General features: G+C 42.3%; 1 protein-coding gene across 7 annotated transcripts in view; it reads left to right on the top strand.

The window, feature by feature from the left end:
- smyd3 (SET and MYND domain containing 3) overlaps nucleotides 1-22,716 on the top strand; it is a 785,608-nt gene that overhangs the window by 101,608 nt on the left and 661,284 nt on the right. Inside the window, exon 1 of one of the 7 annotated variants that reach the window (XM_072580426.1) lies at nucleotides 14,395-14,600. The exons of the other annotated variants lie outside the window; for them this stretch is intronic. Coding sequence (XP_072436527.1) covers nucleotides 14,404-14,600 — 197 coding nt within the window. The 5' untranslated portion in view covers nucleotides 14,395-14,403. Of the gene's footprint in view, nucleotides 1-14,394; nucleotides 14,601-22,716 lie in introns of those variants that run through there. 7 annotated transcript variants of the gene reach the window in all.

Here is a 22,716-nt window from a genome sequence, read left to right as displayed (position 1 = left end):
TTCCAGGATGCCTACCTTGAAGAAGCTCTCCTCCTTCCTCTACAAGGATCTCAGTGAGTCCCTCTCTCACTGCACCTCACAGGTCATTTATTCCCAGCACCCCTCACCCAAATTCCCTCCCCCCTACCCTTTACCTCAGCCCGCTTGGCACACCGGCCTCATTCCTGAAGAAGGACTTATGCCTGAAATGTCGATTCTCCTGCTCCTCGGATGCTGCCTGGCCTGCTGTGTTTTCCAGAACCACATTTTTCAACGTTGGGATACATCCCATCCAGACCTGGGGACTTGTCCACTTTAATGCTTTTTAGAATACCCAGCAAATTCTCTTTCCTTATGCTAGACTTGACCTAGAGTAATCAAACATCTAGACCCTAACCTCAACATCTGTCATGTCCCTCTCCTTGGTGAATACCGACGCAAAGTACTTATTAAGAATCTCACCCATTTTCTCTGACTCCACGCATAACTTTCCTCCTTTATCCTTGACTGGGCTAGCCTTTTCTCTAGTTACCCTCTTTCTCCTTTATATACGACTAAAAGGCTTTGGGATTTTCCTTAAACCTGTTTGCTAAAGATATTTCATGACCCCTTTTAGCCCTCTTAATTCCTCGTTTCAGATTGATCCTACTTTCCCAATATTCTTTCAAAGCTTTGTTGTAGTTCTGTTCGCCGAGCTGGGAATTTGTCTTGCAAACATTTCGTCCCCTGTCTAGGTGACATCCTCAGTGCTTGGGAGCCTCCTGTGAAGCGCTTCTGTGCTGTTTCCTCCGGCATTTATAGTGGCCTGTCTCTGCCGCTTCCGGTTGTCAGTTCGAGCTGTCGAACAGAAGCGCTTCACAGGAGGCTCCCAAGCACCTGAGGATGTCACCTAGACAGGGGACGAAACGTTTGCAAGACAAATTCCCAGCTCGGCGAACAGAACCACAACAACGAGCACCCGAGCTACAAATCTTCTCCCAAACTTTCAAAGCTTTGTCTGTTTTCAGTTGCCTCGACCCTATGTGTGCTTCCTTTTTCCTCTTAGCTAATCTCACAGTTTCACCGTCATCCATGGTTCCTTAATTTTCTATCCCTCTTTTTCACAGGGACATGTCTGTCCTGCACTCTAATCAACCTCTCTTTAAAAGTTTCCCACATATCGAATATGGATTTACTTTCAAACAACTGCTCCCAATTCACATTCCCTAGCTCCTGCCGAATTTTGATATAGTTAGCCTTCCCCAATTTAGCACTCTTCCTTTAGAACCACTCTCACCTTTCTCCATTAGTCTTCTAAAACTTACAAAATTGTGATCACTATTCCCAAAGTAATCTCCTATTGAAACTTCAACTACCTGGCCAGGCTCGTTTCCCAACACCAGATCCAGTACTCCTCTATAAAACCCTCCTGAATGCTCTTTACAAATTCTGCTCCATCTAGACCTCTAACATTGTGAATCCCAGTCAATGATGGGAAAATTAAAATCTCCTTTCACCACCACCCTGTTGCTCCTACATCTTTCCGTAGTCTGTTTACATATTTGTACCTCTATCTCACGTTCACTGTTGGGAAGCCTATAATAAAGCCCCAGCATTGTTACCGCGTCATTCCTATTTCTAACCTCTGCCCATATTGCCCTCCTTCATAGTGCCCTCCTTCAGCACATCCTCTCTGACCAATAATGCAACTCCTCCACCCCTTTTACCTCCCTGTCTATCCTGCCTGAAGCATCCATATCCTGGGATATTTAGTTGCTAATCGTACCCTTCCCTCAACCAAGTCTCAGTGATAGCAGTAATATCATTCTCCCAGGTACTTATCCAAGCCCTGAGTTCATCTGCCTTACCTACTACAGTTCTTGCACTAATGTACCTCAGATTACCTGTCCCTTTGCGTTCATCATCTGGTCCCTGCCTACTCTTCCCCTTAGTCATGCTGACTTCATTATCTCGTACCTTATAGGGTTTAGTTATTACCTCCTGACTGTCCACTAACCTCTTCATTTGGTTCCCATCTCCTGCCACATTAGTTTAAATCCCCAACAGCATAAGCAAAAGCATTGGTTCCAGTCCGGCTCAGGTGTAGACTGTCCAATTTGTAAAAGTCCCACCTCCCCCAGAACTGGTCTCAATGTCCCAAAAATCTGAATCTCTCCCTCCTGCACCATCTCTCAAGCCATACGTTCTATCCTGCCTACTCTTTCATTTCTACTCTGACTAGTGTGTGGCACTGATAGCAATCCTGAGATTACTACCTCTGAGGTCCTACTTTTTAACTTGGCTCCTAACTCCCTAAATTCTGCTTGTAGGACCTCATCCTGTTTTTTACCTATATCATTGGTTCCTGTATGCAATACAACAGATGGGTGTTCACCCTCCCCCTTCAGAATGTTCTGCAGCTGATTTGAGACATCCTTGACCCATGCACCTGGGAGGCAACATACCATTTTGGGTGGCACGGTGGCACAGTGGTTAGCACTGCTGCCTCACAGCGCCAGAGATCCGGGTTCAATTCCCATTTCAGGTGACTGACTGTGTGGAGTTTGCACGTTCTCCCCGTGTCTGCGTGGGTTTCCTCCGGGTGCTCTGGTTTCCTCCCACAGTCCAAAGATGTGCAGGTCAGGTGGATTGGCCATGCTAAATTGCCCGTAGTGTTAGGTAAGGGGTAGATGTAGGGGTATGGGTGGGTTGCGCTTCGGCGGGGCGGTGTGGACTTGTTGGACCGAAGGGCCTGTTTCCACACTGTAAGTAATCTAATCTAATCATTCGGGAGCCTCATTTTCAACCACAGAACCGCCCAGCTACTCCCCTAACAATTGATTCCTCTATGACTATAGCCCTTCCACTCTTTTTTCCTGCCCTTCTGTACAGTAGAGCCACCCACAGTGCCATGAACTTGGCTACTGCTGCCTTCCCCTGATGAGCCATCTCCTCCAGCAGTATCCAAAATGGTACACCTGATTTGGAAGGAGAAGACCGCAGGGGACACCTGCACTGCCTTCCTACTCTTTCTCTGCCTTTTGGTCACCCATTCCCTTTCTCCCTCAGCAATCCTAATTTGTGGTGTGACCAATTCGCTAAACATGCTATCCATGACCTCCTGAGCATCAGGGATAATAGACAATAGACAATAGGTGCAGGAGTAGGCCATTCTGCCCTTCGAGCCTGCACCACCATTCAATATGATCATGGCTGATCATCCTTAATCAGTATCCTGTTCCTGCCTTATCTCCATAACCCTTGATTCCACAATCCTTGAGAGCTCTATCCAACTCTTTCTTAAATGAATCCAGAGACTGGGCCTCCACTGCCCTCTGGGGCAGAGCATTCCACATAGCCACCACTCTCTGTGTGAAGAAGTTTCTCCTCATCTCTATCCTAAATGGTCTACCCCGTATTTTTAAACTGTGTCCTCTGGATCAGCGGAAACATGTTTCCTGCCTCCAGAGTGTCCAATCCTTTAATAATCTTATATGTCTCAATTAGATCCCCTCTCAGTCTTCTAAATTCAAGGGTATACAAGCCCAGTTGCTCCAGTCTTTCAGTGTAAGGTAATCCCGCCATTCCAGGAATTGACCTCGTGAACCTACGCTGCACTCCCTCAATAGCCAGAATGTCTTTCCTCAAATTTGGAGGCCAGAACTGCACACAGTACTCCAGGTGTGGTCTCACCAGGATCCTGTACAGCTGCAGAAGAACCTCTTTGCTTCTATACTCAATCCCTCTTGTTATGAAGACCAGCATGCTATTAGCCTTCTTCACTACCTGCTGTACTTGCATGCTTACCTTCATTGACTGGTGTACAAGAACACCCAGATCTCTCTGTACTGCCCCTTTACCTAAATTGATTCCATTTAGGTAATAATCTGCCTTCCTGTTCTTGCCACCAAAGTGGATAACCATATATTTATCCACATTAAACTGCATCTGCCATGCATCTGACCACTCACCTAACTTGTCCAGGTCACCCTATAATGTCCTAACATCCTCATCACATTTCACCCTGCCACCCAGCTTAGCATCAAATTTGCTGATGTTCCAAAGTGAGTCCATCTGCACCTCCAGAGATGTCATTCAATCTAACAAGAGCTGCAGCTGAACACACTTCCTGTATGTGAAGAAGTCAGGGACATCAGCCATGTTCCTGAGCCCCCACATTGAGCAAGAGGAGCATAACACCAGTCTGAGATCTCCTGCCATTTTATTCTTAAGCTTAACTTAGTCCAACTATAATTTCAAATATAGCACTTAATGGCCAAGGGTGGTATGTTCATAGCATGACTTGACTGATTGGTAGTCAACCTGCAAATCCTTAAAACTTAGCATGTTGGCATGGCTCAATGGTTAGCACTGCTGCCTCACAGCACCAGGGATCCGGGTTCAATTCCCGCCTTGGGCAACTGTCTGTGTGGAGTTTGCACATTCACCATGTCTGTGTGGGTTTCCTCCTGGTGCTCTGGTTTCCTCCCACAGCCCAAAGATGTGCAGGATAGGTAAATTGGCCATGCTGAATTGCCTATAGTGTTAACGGGTATGTAGGTTGGGTGCATTCGTCAGGGGTAAATGTAGGTTAGGGGAATGGATCTGGGTGGGTTACTCTTCGGAGGGTCGGTGTGAACTTGTTGGGCCAAATGGCCTGTTTCCACACTGTAGGAATGGTAATTCTCAAAAATTCTAATAGGTAAGTAAGAAAATAAAAAAGGAAATAGGAAAGCCTCACCTTATCAACACACCACAGAATTTTTCTTTTGGTCAGTCAAGGAGGGCAGGTGGGAGACACTACACATGTAGTATCTTTGCTTCAGCTGCTACCCAAATTATATCAGTTCACTCACATTCCCAGAGCGCAACTCAACCTTTCCCACCCAGCTCTGCTGCCGAAATGAAAGGGAAATGTACATTCCCAGCAACCCCTGGTCCTCGCTTTCACTGCTCCCACTGCAGTCCTTCTGCCTGATTCTGGTATAACTTCTTTTTCTTCTCCCTCTTTTCCTGTCTTCTCCCGGCCTCCAAAGTGGGGGGCACCAGCAACCAGTGGCCTGGTGCGAAACATAGTGGCAGCCAGCGGTCAGACCATGTGGAGGCTCCCTGCACTGGTCTGCTGCGGAAAGCCTTTGGAGAGAGACTGTGATGTTTGTCTTTTTAATTTTGCTTCTTGTTTTTCTGACCTATGGCTATAGTTGTTGTTATGACACGGAGGTTGAACCCCTCAGTTAATTAAAACCAAACACCGAGAAAAGCTCACCTCTCCTTATAATCTGTTAAAATGTGAGTGACAGAGAACTCCTTATTCACACTACTTAAAGAAACATGACAATTTATTTTCCGAGCTCTCATAGTGAGCATTAAACAAAATCTATTCACAAATCCAAGCCCCCTTTTATTAACCGCTTACTACCTGATCTTAATGCTACAAGAAATGCTGTTCCAATAACGCACTTATTAAACATCACATTGATGTAATCTTAAGTCTTCTGTGCTGTCTTCAGTCTCCCATCTGCTGACCTCCTTGGGTCATCTCTCTTTTTTCACTATGAGTAAGTTTTACATGATAAGGTACCTTTGATAGAGAGTATTTTCTATTTTCTTTGCGAGCAAGACGTTAGATGGGCAGTTAGCTCTCCGGCTGTATTGCAGTTGCTTGCTATAATTTTCAAAATGCCCACATGTTTTATACCCTCCATAACACATTAAATTTGTACAATGTAATTGGTTTCCAGGTGTCAAAACAATAAATTCAAACTCAATTGGGTTTTAATATCCTGGGATTATTTAAACTGGTTAAATTTAAATGGTTGTCAAAACAGCAATCAAAACTCAGGTATCCATTTAAGAGCCATTTGCCCTTTGTATCTATTTTGGAATAGCTTGTTTCCCAGCCTTTCCATTTGGATAGCTGAGCCTGCACTCTAAGTTAAGTTCAAAATTCAGAAAACGCTTTCTATTTTAAAGTGAACATACATGCTTTTGACTTTGTAACACTGTCATGTAACTTCTTTCTTCATTTCTCTATTCTGTAACTAAGGATTGTATCTAGATACCTTTGTACCTAAGGTGGCACTGTAAGTGGCGACTTATAAACTTTACGTGTGATAATAAAGCTAATTCAGTTCGGGTGCTTAGCTACCTTCTTAAGGTCCCTCAAAGCCCCATGCTTTCCTGAGAGATGTTTTCTTATTAATTTCCTTTTGCAAATTAGGATAAAATCTGCTTTCACCATTCTCTTGGACAATGCATTCTTGATCATAATAACTCCATTTTTAAAACCTTTATACTCCTGTCTTTTTGGTTTTGCCACTTATTTTGAACCTCTTTATTGATCTTCTGCCATGGAACACACGCCTATCTGCCATCCATTAACCTTCTCTGTCATAACTTTGAACAACTCCATTAAATCTTTCCTGGACCCTCTATGCACGAAATCTAGCAATCCTAGCTTCTCTAGTCTCTTCATAAAAGCACCATTGGTACAGACAGAGCATGTCCTCCACTCCGCTTCCTGAAGTTGATGACCAGTTCCTTCATTTTCCTAATATTGAAGGAGAGATTGTTGTCATTAAACCATGCCGCTAAGCCCTCGCAATCTCTTTCTTTTACTGTGACTTGTCATTGTTTCAGATTGACCTATTATGATGGTGTCATCAGCAAACTTGTAAATGGAGTTAGAGCACATTCTTGTGAGTGTGTAGGGAGTATAGTAACGGGTGTTGAGTACACTGCCTTGGGTGGTTGGCTAGTATTTGTGCAAAATTCACTGCATTATGTTACATTGATGGACGTAAAAAATCATGGAATAGTGTAGGTTAGATGGGCTTCAGATTGGTATGGCAGGTTGGCGCAACATCGAGGGCCGAAGGGCCTGTACTGCGCTGAAATATTCTATGTTCTATATTGATGATAGCTAATTGGTGAAGAAAGAAATCAAAGGTGGGCTTTACATGGCATAGATTAATTTACGTGGTGAAACATTACAGGTAAGTGGAGGCAGTGGCATAATGTTACTGGGGAAAAAAAACAATTCCTGGCTAATGTCCTAAGGATATGGGATCAAGTCCATTGTGTCAGATGATGAAAATTCAATTCATTAAAAATATCGGAAATCTAAGCTTGGCTTGGGTAACATTTTATATCAACCCTCTTTGGACCTGTCATGAGACATTTCCATGGCCATCAGATACTGAGGTGAGACTTGAACTCTTGCTTCAAATAACCATCCAAATCAATACCCACCATCAGCATTTACTTAGCCTCCAGTGACATAATTAACATAGGTAGGAACAAATACTACAGACGCTGGAATCTGTACTGAAAACAACAAATGCTGGAGATTGTGGCAGGTCAGATAGCATCCATGGAGAGAGAGCAAGCTAATGTTTCAAGTCAGAGTGACCATTAATCTTTTAGATTCTCTTCCTCCACTAATCCAGGAGTAGGAATGTTTTGTTTTTTCGCATTGTTTAGTGGTCCTTTGGCGAAATCTCAATTGAAGCCTCACTATGCGAAGCATACTTGATGTTGTGTAAATTGGGCTTTGTTATTTTGATTAATAAAAATTTAATTTTCCATCAAAGACCAGTGTAGTGCATCATATTAAATGTGTTGCTTTAGCTGTACAGTGGTGGTTTAAATGGATAAGCTGAGCTGTATCTCCACCCAGTCTCCTTTATTGTCAAGCTCTTCAAGCGTGAAATAACCTGCCAGCCAACATGAGCTCAAGTTAATGAATTAGTGGGCATTTATATCTAAAGTACTTATCAATAAACCAACAATCTTCTCAAGCAAAGTCACCAAACTGTAGCTTTGTTTCCATTTCTGTATATACTAAATAATTTGCCACTTATAGAAAAACCGCCTACAATTTATTCACTTCAGACTTCCTTTTGACTGGTCACCTTGTTCTCTGCTCTGATGAACACAGTCAGGTTCTTAGCTGGCTTAAGTGCATCTTATTTAGATCTGACTGTTTATTGTGCCCTGACTTTTGGCTTGGGTAATATTCAAGTGTAACACCTGAGTCCACAAAGACTTATTTGTCGTACACTTTGGGCAGTTTTCCTTTTAATGCTCATCAATATGTTCCATGAAAATGAGATTCCTTGTACAGTTTAGACTTGCAGATGGTAAAAGTCGGCTTCAGCAGCCAGAAGCTGTTCAGTTGTCTGTCGTATTCCCCTACCCGTTGCATTCTATTGAATTTAACTTGATGGTTTAAATTGTGCAGATGGCTGATTACTTCTGCTGTAATTCACACAGGTCAAAGTTGACAAGTATTTTTCTCCACAACCCCCAACAGAGTGTCATTATCAGACACTGCAGGCCCAGATATGCAAGTGACCATTACCAAAAAAATGATTGGGGATGGGGTGGGGTGGGGTGGGGAGGAAGGAACAGAGGGTTACCTTAAGTGTAAACATAGGAGGGGGTATTAGTGGAACATAAACACTGATGTGGATTGGTTGGATTGGCTGGTCTTTTTTTTTGACGAATATGTCCTGTGTAAAATCCCTGCTGTCCCATTTAAGCCCAACAAGATTCTCCACACATGGATCTTTTTACTAAGGATCCACCCATTGGGAGGTCCACCTGAAGCATGTAATCTTTGTGATTAGATGTAAAGGTTGTTGGAATCAGCTGCAGCAGCGTGTATCTGAATAACCAGCCTTTGGGCTGTCTATTCAACCTGCAGAAATGCTTTTCCTTTTGAGCTTATCTTCCTGCTTTGAGATTATTAAAATAGGAATATTACGCAGAAGAGGAAATTTGCCATCGGCAGTGGGTGGGAATGAAGACCTATCACTTTGGCAGAGGTGAGCCAAGAGGCTATTGCATGACTTGAATTTTGAAATTTATCCCAGAGCTGCACCTTTTGGGATTTTGAATTGCCAGTTTGAAGATTGGAGAATTTGTGCTAGGAAAGTATCAAAGGCAAATTTTTAGTTTTCTAAAAAAGACACACATGATTTGCATGGGTTGCAGGACTCAGGCACTATCCAGTTTAGGAATTCATAACCATGGAGTCATACAGGTCTACAGCACAGTAAAAGATCCTTTGATCTTTTACTTGGGTTTCGAGTTTATTGATGTCTAGTTACTTTCAAAGTTAAAAATCACACAACACCAGGTTATAGTCCAACAGGTTTAATTGGAAGCACACTAGCTTTCAGAGCGACACTCCTTCATCAGGTGATAGTCTATCTGGTGCTGTGTGATTTTTTAACTTTGTACACCCCAGTCCAACACCAGCATCTCCAAATCATAGTTACTTTTAGGAGCTGTTGAGTTGCTGTTTGCCATCTCAGTGATTCTGGGACATGATTCCAAGACTGAGGGTAAGAATTTTAACACTGCATCATGTTCCATATCTGGGACTGTTTCATGGACACCTGTGCTTGGTAATGGTCATGTAAATAACTTGGCATACAGACAAACGTGTTCTGAACTTTGCTACACTGGAAAGTATATTGATCTCTTGAGGTAGGTAAATAAGGGGCCCCCAAGACACCTGGTGTGTAAGTTTACAAAGTCTGTGTTGCCTGCATGATACATAGTCAACTATAAGTTCTAAATTAAATGGATCTGTGTTGCTTTCTGCGCTATAATAATCCAGTGCATGAATAAATGCAGTTTTCAAAGCATAATGGTCATGTATCATGCTGCACTTTGTGGCACTGTATTTGTATGCATATTGCCATCTTTTTATCTGTATTCTAAATACCAGAAAAGTAAAGACCTTTCCTCTTCTGTTGTCTGTGTGTTTGTGTATGTGTGTGTGGGTGCGCGCATGTGCATGTCTTTCTTTCTCTATCCCTTGCCTTAAGCCCATAGGACATATGAGTAGAAGTAGGCTATTCAGCCCATCAAATCTGCTCCACCGTTCAATGAAGCTGATCTGATGATCTTCAAACTCCACTTTGCCTTTTCCTCAAACCCTTGAATCCTTACTAATTGTAGGTCTTCCTAAGTCAGCCTTGAATACACTTCATAATCCAGTCTCAACAGCCCTCTCTAATATAGAATTCCACAGATACACTACCTTCAGAGAAAAAAAACGTCCTCAGCTCTGAGTTAAATGGCTAGCCCCTTATTCTGTGATTTATGTCCTCTGTTCCGAGACTCTCCCACAAGGGAGCCAACCTTTCCATATCTAACCTGTCAAATTCCTATAGAATCTTCTATGTTTCAATAAGGTCACCTCAGATTCTTCTATATTCCAATGAGAACAGCCCTAATCTAAGACAGTGCCTCCATACCTGGTATCAGCCTAATGAATCTTCCCTCGGCTGCCTCCAATGCTGGTATATCTCCCACTGAACCTGGGGCTGTGTTCCATCTGCAGACTGAATAATGCCTTGTATAGTTTGAGGAAAACATTCAATTTGTATTCTGTATTACCCACTGAATTTATGCAGAGGCGATGGCCTTGTGGTATTATTGCTAAATTTTAATCCAGTGACCCAGGCATTGTTCTGGGAATGGGGGGAATGGGGGAGGGGCTCAAATCCTACCAATAGCAGATGGTGGAATTTTAATTCAGAACAAAATCTGGAATTGAGAGTGTAATGATGACCATTAAATCATTTTCGATTGTTGGAAAAACCCACCCGGTTCACTCATGGGGAAGGAAACTGCCATCTTTACCTGGTCTGTGACTCCAGATCCACAGAAATGTGGATTTTAACCACCCTCTGGAATGGGCAATAAATGTTGGCATATTCCTCATCCCATGAATGAATAAAAAATAAAACTTGGATGTAAGCTTTTTGTGATTCATGGGCAATGACTCCCAATGACTACCTTTCTGAAGTTTTACCCCTTTAAATAATATTTGGCTCCTCTATTCCTGCCAAAGTTCATACCCTCTTATTTCCCCCAATTATATTTCACCTGCCAAGTCTTTGCCCACTTGTTTAACCTGTCTACATCCCCCTGCAGACTCTGTGTCATCCTCGCCACCATCTTTCCATCTATTTTTGTGTCATCCGCAAACTTAGATTTAGCAAATTCACTTTGCCCATATAAGTCATTAATATATTGTAAATAGTTGTGGTCCCAGTATTGATCACTGTGGCACTCCACAAGTTATAGATTGCCATCCTGAAAATACCTCCCTTCTCCCAACTCTGTATTTTATTGTTAGCCAATCCTGTATCCATACTAATATACTACCTCCAAAACCACGGACTCTTATTAAATAGCCTAATGTGTGGTACCTCGTCAAATGGCCTCTGAAAATTTAGATACAATACATCCAATACTTCCACTTTATCCATCCTGCTTGTTACCACCTCAAAGAATTCTAGTAAACTTGTCAGCATGATTTCCCCTCTGTAAGGCCTGTTGATTCTATTAGATGCTGTTTTGTATTTCTAAATGTCTATCACTATCATAGGGCCAGAATGGAGGTGGAGCAAGACTAGGTGGCTTGCAATTTGGAAAAAGTCCAAAAGAAAGGTTGAACAAGTTCAGCAACAGTACCCATGGCCCTAACATTGACTGTATAAGTCCTGCCCTTGTTTGTTGTACCAAAATGCAAAATCTTGCATTTATCCAAACTAAACACCATCTACCGCTCAGCCCATTGGCATAATTGATCAAGATCCCTTTGTAATCTTAGATAACCTTCTTCACTGTTGACACTACCATCAATTTTTGTGTCTTCCTCAAATTTACTAACCATCCTCCTAAATTCTCATCCGAATTGTTTATATAAAGGACAAGGAAAAGTGAACCCAGCACCAATCCCTGCAGAACACTGTAAGTCACAGACCTTCTTCTTCTGTCAAGCCAATTTTGTGTCCGTTTGACAAGTTCTTCCTGAATCCCACGTGATCTGAGTTTACAATTAGTCTGCCATGCAGAACCTTGTCAAAGGCTTTGCTAAAGTCCATGTAGACAACGCCTTCTGCTCTTTTCACTCAATCTTTTTGGTTACGTCCTCAAAAAAACTCAATCAAGTTTGTGAGACGTGATTTCCCATGCACAGAGCCATGTTGACTAACCCTAATCAGTCCTTGCCTCTCCAAATGCATGTAAGTTCCTTCTCCCAGAATCCCCTCCAACAACTTAGCCGCCAGTGTCTGACGCAGAGGTCTGTAGTTCCCGAGCTTTTCCTCGCAGCCGATCTTAAACAAAGACACTACATTAGCCATCCTCTAGTCCTCTGGCACCTCACCCATCGCTATAGACAATACAAATATATCTGCTGGGAACCTTGCAATTTCTTGATCAAAAAGTGTGGTGCTGGAAGAGCACAGCTGGTCAGGCAGCATCTGAGGAGCAGGAGAGTTGACGTTTTAAGCATAAGCTCTTTATCTGGAAGAGCTTCTGCTCCTTGGATACTGCCTGACTAGCTGTGCTTTTCCAGCACCACACTTTTTTTGATTCTGATCTCCAGCATCTGCAGACCTCTCTTTCTCCCAGCCTTGCAATTTCTTCCCTAACTTCCCACGATGTCCTGGGATACAGTTGATTAGGTCCTGGAGATTTATCCATTTTTATGTGTTTTTGAGTTATGGGTAAAGCTTGTAAAAGTAGGGAACAATGGATGACTAAAGATATTGAAAGTCAAGATTAGAGTGGTTCTTGAAAAGCACAGCAGGTCAGGCAGCATCCAAGGAGCAGGAAGATCGATGTTTCAGGCAGGAGCCCTTCATCAGGAATATTGAGACTCTTGTCAAGAAGGAGGAGTTGTATTTGGTCCGGACAACTGTGATCAAGTGAATCTCTTGAAGAGTGTAAGGGTTGTAGGGGCGTTCTTCAGAGGGAAATCAGGAGGGCAAAAAAAGGAAGTAGCCTTAGGAGATAAGATTGAGGATATTCCAAAGAGATTCCACAAGATCATTGAGCAAAGGAGCAACCAGGGAGAGAATAGGGCCCCTTAAAGGTCAGCGAGGTTGTCTATGTGTGGAACGACAGGAAATGGGAGACATACTAAACAAATATTTCAAGTCCGTTTATACTGTGGAGAAAGAAATGGAAGCGAGGGAACTCATGAAAATAAATAGTGGTGTATTGAAAGCATTCCACTCTCCAGAAGATGAGGTGCTGGAGGTCTTGCTTCTTCAATCTCTCCCCATCAGTGAAGTACTTTGTCTCTGTTAAATCTCCTCTGCCTTCTCTACTGGACCTTGACATCCTTCTGAAAACATGGGAGCCTGAAATGGATGTAATACTGCAGCTGGGGCCTAGCCAGTGTTCTGTTACTGCTTAATGTAATTTGTTTGCCTGAATTGTGTGTCTTTATTAACAAACCAAAAATTTAATGTGCTTTTTAAACTTTCTCAAATTTGTCATGTTCAGAAATTTGTGTTCAATTTGAGAAGTGAAAAGCTTGAAGGGGAGGGCAATAACCAGGGCAGTCATGTACAATCCTTACTTTACAAACAGATTTTGCTGAATCACTAGTTGATTGGAACCTCAGTTGACTTCTGGTTGATTTGTGAGTGGGTGGGAGTGTTGGGGAAACTTAGACAAGCGAGTCATCAATTGATTGCCTGGATCTGCAAATGGAATGTGGTTCTACATCATTATGCCAAAAGTAATTTCTGTCTCACTATCTAGTTTCCGGTTTACCTTGGTAATCAAGTGACCACCATGAAATGTGGTGAGGTATTATTTAGTGCTGGAAGCCACATTCTAATGATCAGCCTTCTGAGGAGAAGCTTTGAGCCACAAGGTTATGTGGGAGACCATGTTCCAATCTGCAGTGAAAAGTTTTTTTTACGTACAGCAGACACAAATCATACCATACAAAGTGCGTTAGGATAATAGAACAGAGCGAGGAGTGCAATGTTTTGGCTGTAGCAAGGGTGCATAAAGAGCAAGATCAACATTAAATTTTATATTTGAAATATCCATTCAGAAGTCTAATAACAGCAGAGAAGCAGCTGTTCTTGAATCTGTTGGTATGTGTGTTTTAAGCTTTTGGATCTTCTGAGAAATTTCAGTGAAATCAGCTCTGAGGAAGGGTCACTGGACCTGAAACGTTAACTCTGTTTTCTCTCCATGGATGCTGCCCGACCTACTGAGCTTTTCCAGCAATTTCTGTTTTTGCTTCTGATTCCTAGCATCTGCAGTTCTTTCAGTTTTTATTTGATAGATGTGGATAGTTCTTATATGTGAGACTCTGTGTGACATGCCAACAGCTCAGCCTGAACACCCTTAACATGACAACAGTAAGAAAGTCTAACTTTTGTGTCTAACCTTTCACAACTATTGGCTGTCCTGAAGTGCTTTACAGGCAACCAAGTTTTTTAAAATTTAGACTCTCTTGTCATGCAGGAATTGTGGAAGCCAATTTGCAAGTTGCTGCAAGCAGAAGCTTGTTAATGAAATGACTAGGTGATCTGTTGGAGGGTTAAATCCTGGCCAATGCACTGTGGAGAACACCTGTGCTCCTTTTAAAAAGGGATTAAAGGGACAGAGATGAGACATTTGCTCAGTGCAGGATGTCAGTTCGAATGCAGAGTTGGTTCAGGGAGACTCATTACTGGACATGTAGCTGATTTTTTTTGCTCCTGTTCTCAAATCCAAGAACAGACCTTGAACTCTCAACCTTTTGACTCTGAAGTGAGCTTGCCACCCATTGAGCAAGAGCAACTAGAACATGCTGCCGGAGGCAGGTAAGATATGAGCATTTAAGGGACTTCGAGATAAGCACATAAATATGCAAGGAATGGAGGGATATGGGCCAAGGGTGGTAAAGGGATTCATTTAATTTGGTGTCACGTTCCGCACAACATCAGGGCCCGGTTCCTTTGCTGTATGTACTATGACTGTACTGCTCTCTCATTCAAGGATATTTTTAAGGTTGAAATGGACAGAACCTTAATGGACTTCCACCTCCTTTGCTCATCAGGGCTGTGTGGCAGTGTGGATTAGTGTTTACAGTTAGACCAACCAGGACCTCATTACTCGATGAAGCAAACTCAAAGGGCCAGTTGGCCTTTCTCCTGCTTGAACATTTGTATGAAAATTCTTCACTGACAAGATTACGTATCCATATAATTCTCAGCCCACTGTATCCAACCACTGGTTACAGACTTTCTAAAACATAGAAAGAAAAGAAAATAGGGGCAAGAATAGGCCATTAAGCCTTTTGAGCATGCCCTGCCTATTCAACATGATCATGGTTGATCACAACTCAATAGCCAGTTTCCACTGTCCCCCCATATCCTTTGATCCCTTTAGTCCCAAGTGCAATTGTCCAACTCTTTCTTAAAATCATGTGGTTTGACCTTGACTGCTGTGGTAGCGAATTTTATAGGCTCACCTCTCTGTCTGGGTGAAGAAATTTTTCATTGTTTCAGTTCGATATGGTTTACCCTGTATCCTTAAGCTGTGACCTCTAATTCTGGACTCTCCCTGTCATTGTCAACATATTTCCAGCATCTACCTTTCTAGTTCTGTTTGAACGTTATAGGTTTCTCTGTGATTTCCTTTCCCTTCCTTCCCCTGAACTCTCGCAAACATAGTCCATACAATTCAACCTTTCCTTATGTATCAGATCTGTCATCATGGGAATCAGTTTGGTAAACCTTTGTTGCACTCCCTCGACAGCATAAACATGCTTCTTCAGATGAGGAGACGAAAACTGTACTCAGTATTCCAAGTGTGATCTCATCAAGGCCCTGTATAAATATAACAATCGCATGACACCAGGTTATAGTCCAACTGGTGCACTGCTCCTTCACCAGGTGACATAACTGCAGAATGTGAGGTATACATTCATTCAAAAGCTCCGTGTTAAAGTGGAAGCCTGATTGTCTAAGTTTCTCTTCTGGATTTTGTGTTTGGGCTGTGAATGACACTGATATTTCAGGTTGGTGATCAGAAGTTGGCTGGTACAAGGTAATTGACCTGAAATGTTAACTGTCTTCTCTCCTCAAATGCCAGCTGAAAGTGGAGAGGATCTCCAAGAAGTTTGTGCATAATCAACGCAGACATTACGTTTCTATAGAAATGTAGCCGTCGACATCCCCAAATGCTGACAGACCTGCTGAGAACTTCCAGCATTTCTGGTTTTTTGAGATTAATTATTTTCCCTCATGTGTGTTTCTTTTGATCCCAAAAGAAGCCAAATTTACAAGTTTGAAGCTTTTTTTGGGGGGGGGGGAAATAAAAATGTACTGGAGAAACTTGGCTAGTGGCAGCTGTGGAGTGAGAAATATGTTTTGTGTGATGACTACTTGTGACCTTCTCGCTATTCTTGTATTGTCTGAGTATCTCTGTGTCTCTGTCTCTCTCTCTCTCTCTCTGTCTCTCTGTCTCTGTCTCTCTGTCTCTCACACTGTCTCCCCCCCTCTCCCCCCCTCTCCCCCCTCTCTCCGTCTCCCTCACGCTCCCATTTTTGGTAACTTTTTTTTCCCTGGATTTTAATAGTCAAGAGCAAAGTTGAATTACTTGTTTTCAAATTGCTTCATCTTTGCACCACCTTTAGCAGTCAGATTGTGAATATCCTCATGTACAAGACATCTCGAGAGCTGTAATGATTCTCCAGTTTACACAAGAGATTGCAGCAGTTATTTAACATGTCACATTTGAGCTTGGTGTTTTTAAATCCGATCCATTTAGATGTGGCAAGTTGAATTCAATCAGAAAGGGGCCCCAAGTGTGACAGGTGCTATTCTATAAGTGTTATCATGAGAATTCAAACATGAAGACGTTTTTGAAAGCACTAGTAACACCATGATCTGTGACTTGAAATAGTTCTGGCCATGGTTGGGGAAATGCTTGTAATTTTGTGGAATTTTGGGTGGAACTGTGATGCCATATTTGGCATTTTGAGAACCTCTGAACTCCAAAAATGAGGGTAACAAGACACAAGACTGCATCCCTTTCTCCTTCTAAGCGAGCCAATAACCTGTATAATGGAAGTTATAATTATAACCTGTATAATGAGACCAAAACTTGAAGCTTTGAATATAAAATGTCCTGAACAAATCCAGTCGTGAATTGAGGAGAAATTTCTTCATTTCAAAAAAGGGGCTAGACAGACAAGTACAGGCTTTGTACTTGTACATGGCAACACCGTGATCTAAACCCTGTCATTTGTTTGATTTGTATCATTTCCAACTGATATACTATAAGGATCCTAGTGTCATTGCGCAGCTGAACTAATCATCATGTGACTCAGTCTCTTATCTCTGTCAACCTGACCCCTGAACAGTGGGAGCAACAGAAATTCTGCTAGATGAAAATCCACATTATAAATCCTGAGGATTTCATAAAGGCAATGCTTCTTAGTCAAGACCCTTTGGGTACCTTCTCTAATCCTAGCGAACAGAAGCTGCATGGTGTCCATGTTCCTTGGTCTACTCTAAGGACCACCATAAGTGTTGTTTTGACAAATCTCCACCTGGAAAGATTAGCTGACATTATGAAATAATCTCTGCCCGTCAGCATGAAATAGGCTGTCCTAGGATGAGCATAACTGTGTTCCTGTTACATTTCTATTGCTGAGCTGTATTTTGATAACATTTATGTGTACTTCCATCTTGAGTCTAGCCTGAGTTCTTACAAAGAATTGTCATGTAACTCCAACATAATGTATCAGATGTATCTTTTCCAAGATGGCAGCAGAGTAGGACACTTCAGCTGGAGCTCGTCCAATCCATCTGTTTCTGTTTCTTTTTTTCCTCTTCAGTGTTTTTTCTCTGTCTCACCTTTCTTCTCGGTGACATCCTGAACTCCTGGTCTCAGCGTGGACCTGGTGAGGCATCCTTCCAGCCCGGGGTGGCGGTTTATCGGCAGCCCATAGTGGTCTTTCGGCCTGGTGTGGCCTTAGAGTGGATTTCCAGCCTCAAGATGATTCTAGAGCCGTCTCCCAGCCTCAACAGCCTTGAAGTGAAGCCCTGTGCAGACTGGAAGATAGGTGCCAGCGTGGACTGGGTTGGAAGGACTGTTATTCTGAACTTTTTATCTATTTACTTTCTAATTTATTCCTATGATCTGCAATGCTGGACTTCTTACTTATTTATTTTTCTAATTTATTTTTCTTAAGAACTTGTTCTGAAGAACCTTGTACCTTGTTCCTAAGATGGCACCATAGATGACGATTTGTAAATTTTTCACTGCACTCATTTGAGTACGTGTGACAATAAAGCTAATTCAGTTCAATTCAGTGTAACCAGCTCGTAACCACTATGTGGTAAGCTAACTTTATTTACGGAAGTCATAATTTGGAGATGCCGGTATTGGACTGGGATATACAAAGTTAAAAATCACACACCAGGTTATGGTCCTACAGGTTTTGTTTTAGCAATCTGCTCATAATTAGAACAGAGAAAGTTCATGCTTTGTGTAAAGTTTCTCAATGGCTGATTTACAAAGGACTCATCAAATTAGGCCAACAGACCAAGAGAAAGACCCTCTGAGGAACCAGTGAGGTCGACCCCTGTGGAGTTGGTATATGGATGTGTAATATCTCTGAACTTGAGTCTTTATAACAGGTTAAAACTTTGTTTCAGTGTCTGTTTAGAGATCATTCTGACTGTCACACCTTAGCTTGTTCTGTTCCTTGAAATTTCTTTTGTGTAATTTCCTTCTGTTGTTGAAGAAAATCTTCAGCCTTGTGCAAAAATGTTTGTGACGAACCACCATGTTAACTAGTTAAACAAAAAAAAAGTCCAGATTTCATTCAGGGATCTGACATGTCCAGTAGTTTCTCAGACCATAAGAGATAGGAACAGGACTTTGACCCCTTGATCCTGCACTGCCACTCAATGGAATTGTGGCTGATCGGGCATTCCTCATGTTCTCATTTCTGTCTTTTCTCTGAGACTCTTGTTTCCTGGACTGATGAAGAGTCCATCTATCGCAGCCTCATATATATACAAGGACTCAGCCCCCACAGCTCTCTGTGGCAAGGAGGTCAGCGAGAATCGCAATATAATAAGAAAGATTGGGAACACTGAATTTACCTGAGCCATCACAGATGGTTTTGGTGAACATGATAACAACATTGACTTTACCGGTAGCAGAAGTCTCTGAAAATGTGCCAGTATTCAGGGCCTGAGAAGAGGCTTCTGTCCCCAGAATCTTAACTGGACATGAACAATCATGAGAAACAGGAGCCATTCAAATACTGGCACATTTTCAGATACTTCTGCTGCCGGCAAGGTCTACGTTGTTACCATGTTCACCAGAACCATCTGGGATATCTCTGGTAGATTCAGTGTTCCCAATGTTTCTTCTTACGTTGTGATTCACGTGATGTGTTTGCAAACTGGAAGCATCATTTCAGGAGAAATAATATAGGCGTCTAAAGGGTGTGGTCCAACAAAAAGAAGTGTCTGAGAAGTGAAGAACAAATCTTGGGTGGACAAAGCGGTTGGTAATTAGTGTCCATAAGGAGTCACTGAGATAAACAACATGGATGAATTTAGGGGAAACCTTGCTCAGTATGTGAGGGGGCAAGAAGGAGAAGATTACATTGATGGCACAGACAAAGGAGTTCTTTGGAAGTAAAAATGCTGACCACATGGAATTGCGTTGAATGCTGTGTATTGACTGAAATATGGCATGTGTTCTAGGGATTTTGTTTGTGACTTGCAGCAAGCCAGGTCTGCCCAAGGAGAGAACAAGAAGTTATTTTGTCTGCAGACTATTCTTTAGGAACAGTTTGGGGGGTGGGCAGTGTGTGTGTTTGTACATGTATAAATTCTCATCAAAGGGGAAGGATGAATGTCAGTGCATCTGGGTTTTCAATCGACATGATCCAGCTGTTTCTGCTGTCAGATCCATTATGACCAGATGTGCCTCCTGACACTTGGGTTGCAATATATCACAGCTCATCTGGGGGTTGTTTCCGATCTGAAACTGCGTAATTTTGCTTTTTCCACCATGACCATTTATTCACTTCTGTTTTACAAATCTGTGATAGTAAAGGAGTGTTTAAAGTGACTTTAGGAAGTCTGTAAAAAAAATCTCTGCAAGTTTTCTCATAATCTCTCTTTTAGCAATACATTAGTCTTCTTCCATTTGATTTGACATGTTTGTTTAGTTTCTATGCCACCACTTTTGAATATTACAGAAACAGTTGTCACATCATATGAGAATCTTGACATTCTTTCGGTCCGTAGAGAATGATTGAAATTTCAGAAGCAAACATGCATAGTTGAAAAAGGTATGGTCAATCCTTTTCATCACTGTGATGAGAGTTTGCTGTGCCCTGTTAAACTGACTTAACCAGCTTGTCACTGGTGCTGTTAACTAATTTGCACATCAAATGGCTGAAATGTAATACTTCTGTGCTGATTTCTGAAGGAAATAAATTAAAACCCAGACATGGCTTTGGATGAAATCAGATCCCCTTTTTGATAAAGGAAGTGGTCGATGTTTGAAAAGTAAGTCCTGCTATTCAAATATTTAATAAATACAGTCTGCATGGGAACAATGGATACTGTCAACACCAGTGCAAAGACCTTTGTGTGGATTAAAGCTAAAGTGAAACTTCTGTACTGCCATATGTACATGGCATGTGTTTGGCCAATGAATCACAATGACACAAGGATATGAATGTGTGTATATTCTGTTATAACCCAAGCCAATGAAAGGGCTATGAGGAGTGCAGTTGCTTTAACCTGGCGAACATGGGTACTGCAGGTGCTGGAGATTAGAGTCAAGATTAGAGTGGTGCTGGAAAAGCACAGCAGGTCAGGCAGCATCCGAGGAGCAGGAAAATCAATGTTTCGGGCAAAAGCCCTCATTCAGGACTGAATTGCGTTAACCTGTCCATTCAAAATTCATGATGCACTGCAAGGTATTGCATTGTTTTTAAAAACAGTTCATTGTCTAATCGGTTTGAGAAATGAGTTCAATTGCTTTTGTTTGTTGCAGTGCTTGGTATGAACTCTCCTTCTCAGTTGGTTCTTGAAATTTGTCCTGCGTTCATTGATGGCCCACACTCCCATTTTCTGGGTTGTGTGTGAATAGAAGCGTAATTTCCATTTGCCAAAACATACCAGAACCTGAGTCAAAAAGAGTGGTGCTGGAAAAGCACAGCAAGTCAAACAGCATTTGAGGAGCAGGAGAGTCAACGTTTCAGGCATAAGCCCTAGGACCTGGTCAGTTTAAGTGGTCTCCCAAGTTTGCATAGCTGAAGAGAGTTCAATGCTGAGATGTTACCATAGAATCCTTACTGGGTGGAAACAGGCCATTTGGTCCATCAAGTGCACACTGACCCTCTGAAGAGCATTCTGACCCAACCCCTACCCTATCCCTGTATCCTTGCATTGCCCATGGCTAACCCACATAGCCTGCAAATCCCTGAACACTATGGACAATTTGGCATGGCCAATCCACCTTAACCTGCATATCTTTGGACTATGGGAAGAAACCAGAGCACCCAGTGGAAGTCCACACAGACACAGGGAGGATGTGCAAACTCCACACAGACAGTTACCCAAGGGTGGTTGTCAGCCCAGGTCCTTGGTGCTATGAGGCAGCACTGCTAACCACTGAGCCACTGTGCTGCCCTAACTATGAGCAGGATATTGTTTCCGGATGCAGCTAAAAATCTAAATATCTGGGTGATGTTCAGAGACCCAAAACCTTCATACGTAAACTTAGTTGTATACTTTGATTAAAAAAAATTTAAAATGGTAAAGCTATGACATAGCTTGCTCATAAAGAAAAGAAGATCCCTCTGTCTAGTTTGTGATTGGTCCTGCATTTCATTTTTAAGAAGAGCTAAATCACCTAAACCCCCTTATGCCTTGATCACTTCTGTCCTTGTGAAGTGTACACCGAATGGAGAGGTATCATGGCTCAAAGGCAAAAGAGTATGTCATTTTGTACCTTGAGCTCATTCTATAATTCCGTTAGACCATGTGTAATACTAACTCCATTGATCTACTGTACTTGTGTATTTCTCAATACCCTTGCCTCACAAAGATGCATCACTTGCAGTTTTGAAGTCTTACTTGACTCCCTGCAGACGGTTATTTTTTGGGGGTGAAAAGTTGCACTGACAGTTTGTGAGGGATTACTTGGTGACCTTGGCCCTGAATAGCTGAGCTCAAATTTTAAAGTTGTGGGATTGGAATCAATTACTTAATGTGAGGAGGAACTCTCTGCAGACTTCGTTGGATTAAATGTTAGAGGGTGAAAAGTGAAGGGTATATATATATTCATCCTCAGCTCGAATACAGTACCTGGCCCAGAAGAATTTTCTACAGCATCTCATCTTATGGTATTCAAAGTGGTTCCCACAACAGTTTGTTGCATTAACTGTGAGGTCATCTGACGAGAAGGCGGGCTGACCCCTCAGTGCAAAGGGTAGAACAGCACCTTCCTAATCACAAACCCGTTTTGTGTTTCATTGATCATGTGACATCATTGACACCATTCAGAACATAGCAATGCTGATAATTGACAGTCCTTACGCCATCATTCAAGAGACAAGGAATGTTTATCATGTGGCCACTGTACCAACTGAAAGGTGCAGTGCAATAACTCACTAAAGCAACTCCTTCAACAGCACCTTAGTCAGTTCGGTCAGTTGGCTGGAAGGCTGGATTGCGATCTAACAAGAAAGAAGTCCTATGGTCCAGCAGGACTGTCGTGATTTTACCATGTATAAAGCATGAAACCATTGCCAATTGTCAGGGCATCGCACCTGGTTCACTAATGTACTTTTGGGAAGGAAGTCTGCTGTCTTTCCCTGGTCTGGCCTACATGTGACTCCAGACCCACATTAATGTTATAGACTCTTAACTGATCTATGAAATGGCCTAG

The sequence above is a fragment of the Chiloscyllium punctatum genome, chromosome 11, assembly GCF_047496795.1.
Source record: "Chiloscyllium punctatum isolate Juve2018m chromosome 11, sChiPun1.3, whole genome shotgun sequence".
Classification (NCBI taxonomy): domain Eukaryota; kingdom Metazoa; phylum Chordata; class Chondrichthyes; order Orectolobiformes; family Hemiscylliidae; genus Chiloscyllium; species Chiloscyllium punctatum.
This window is presented reverse-complemented; position numbering and strand designations above follow the sequence as displayed.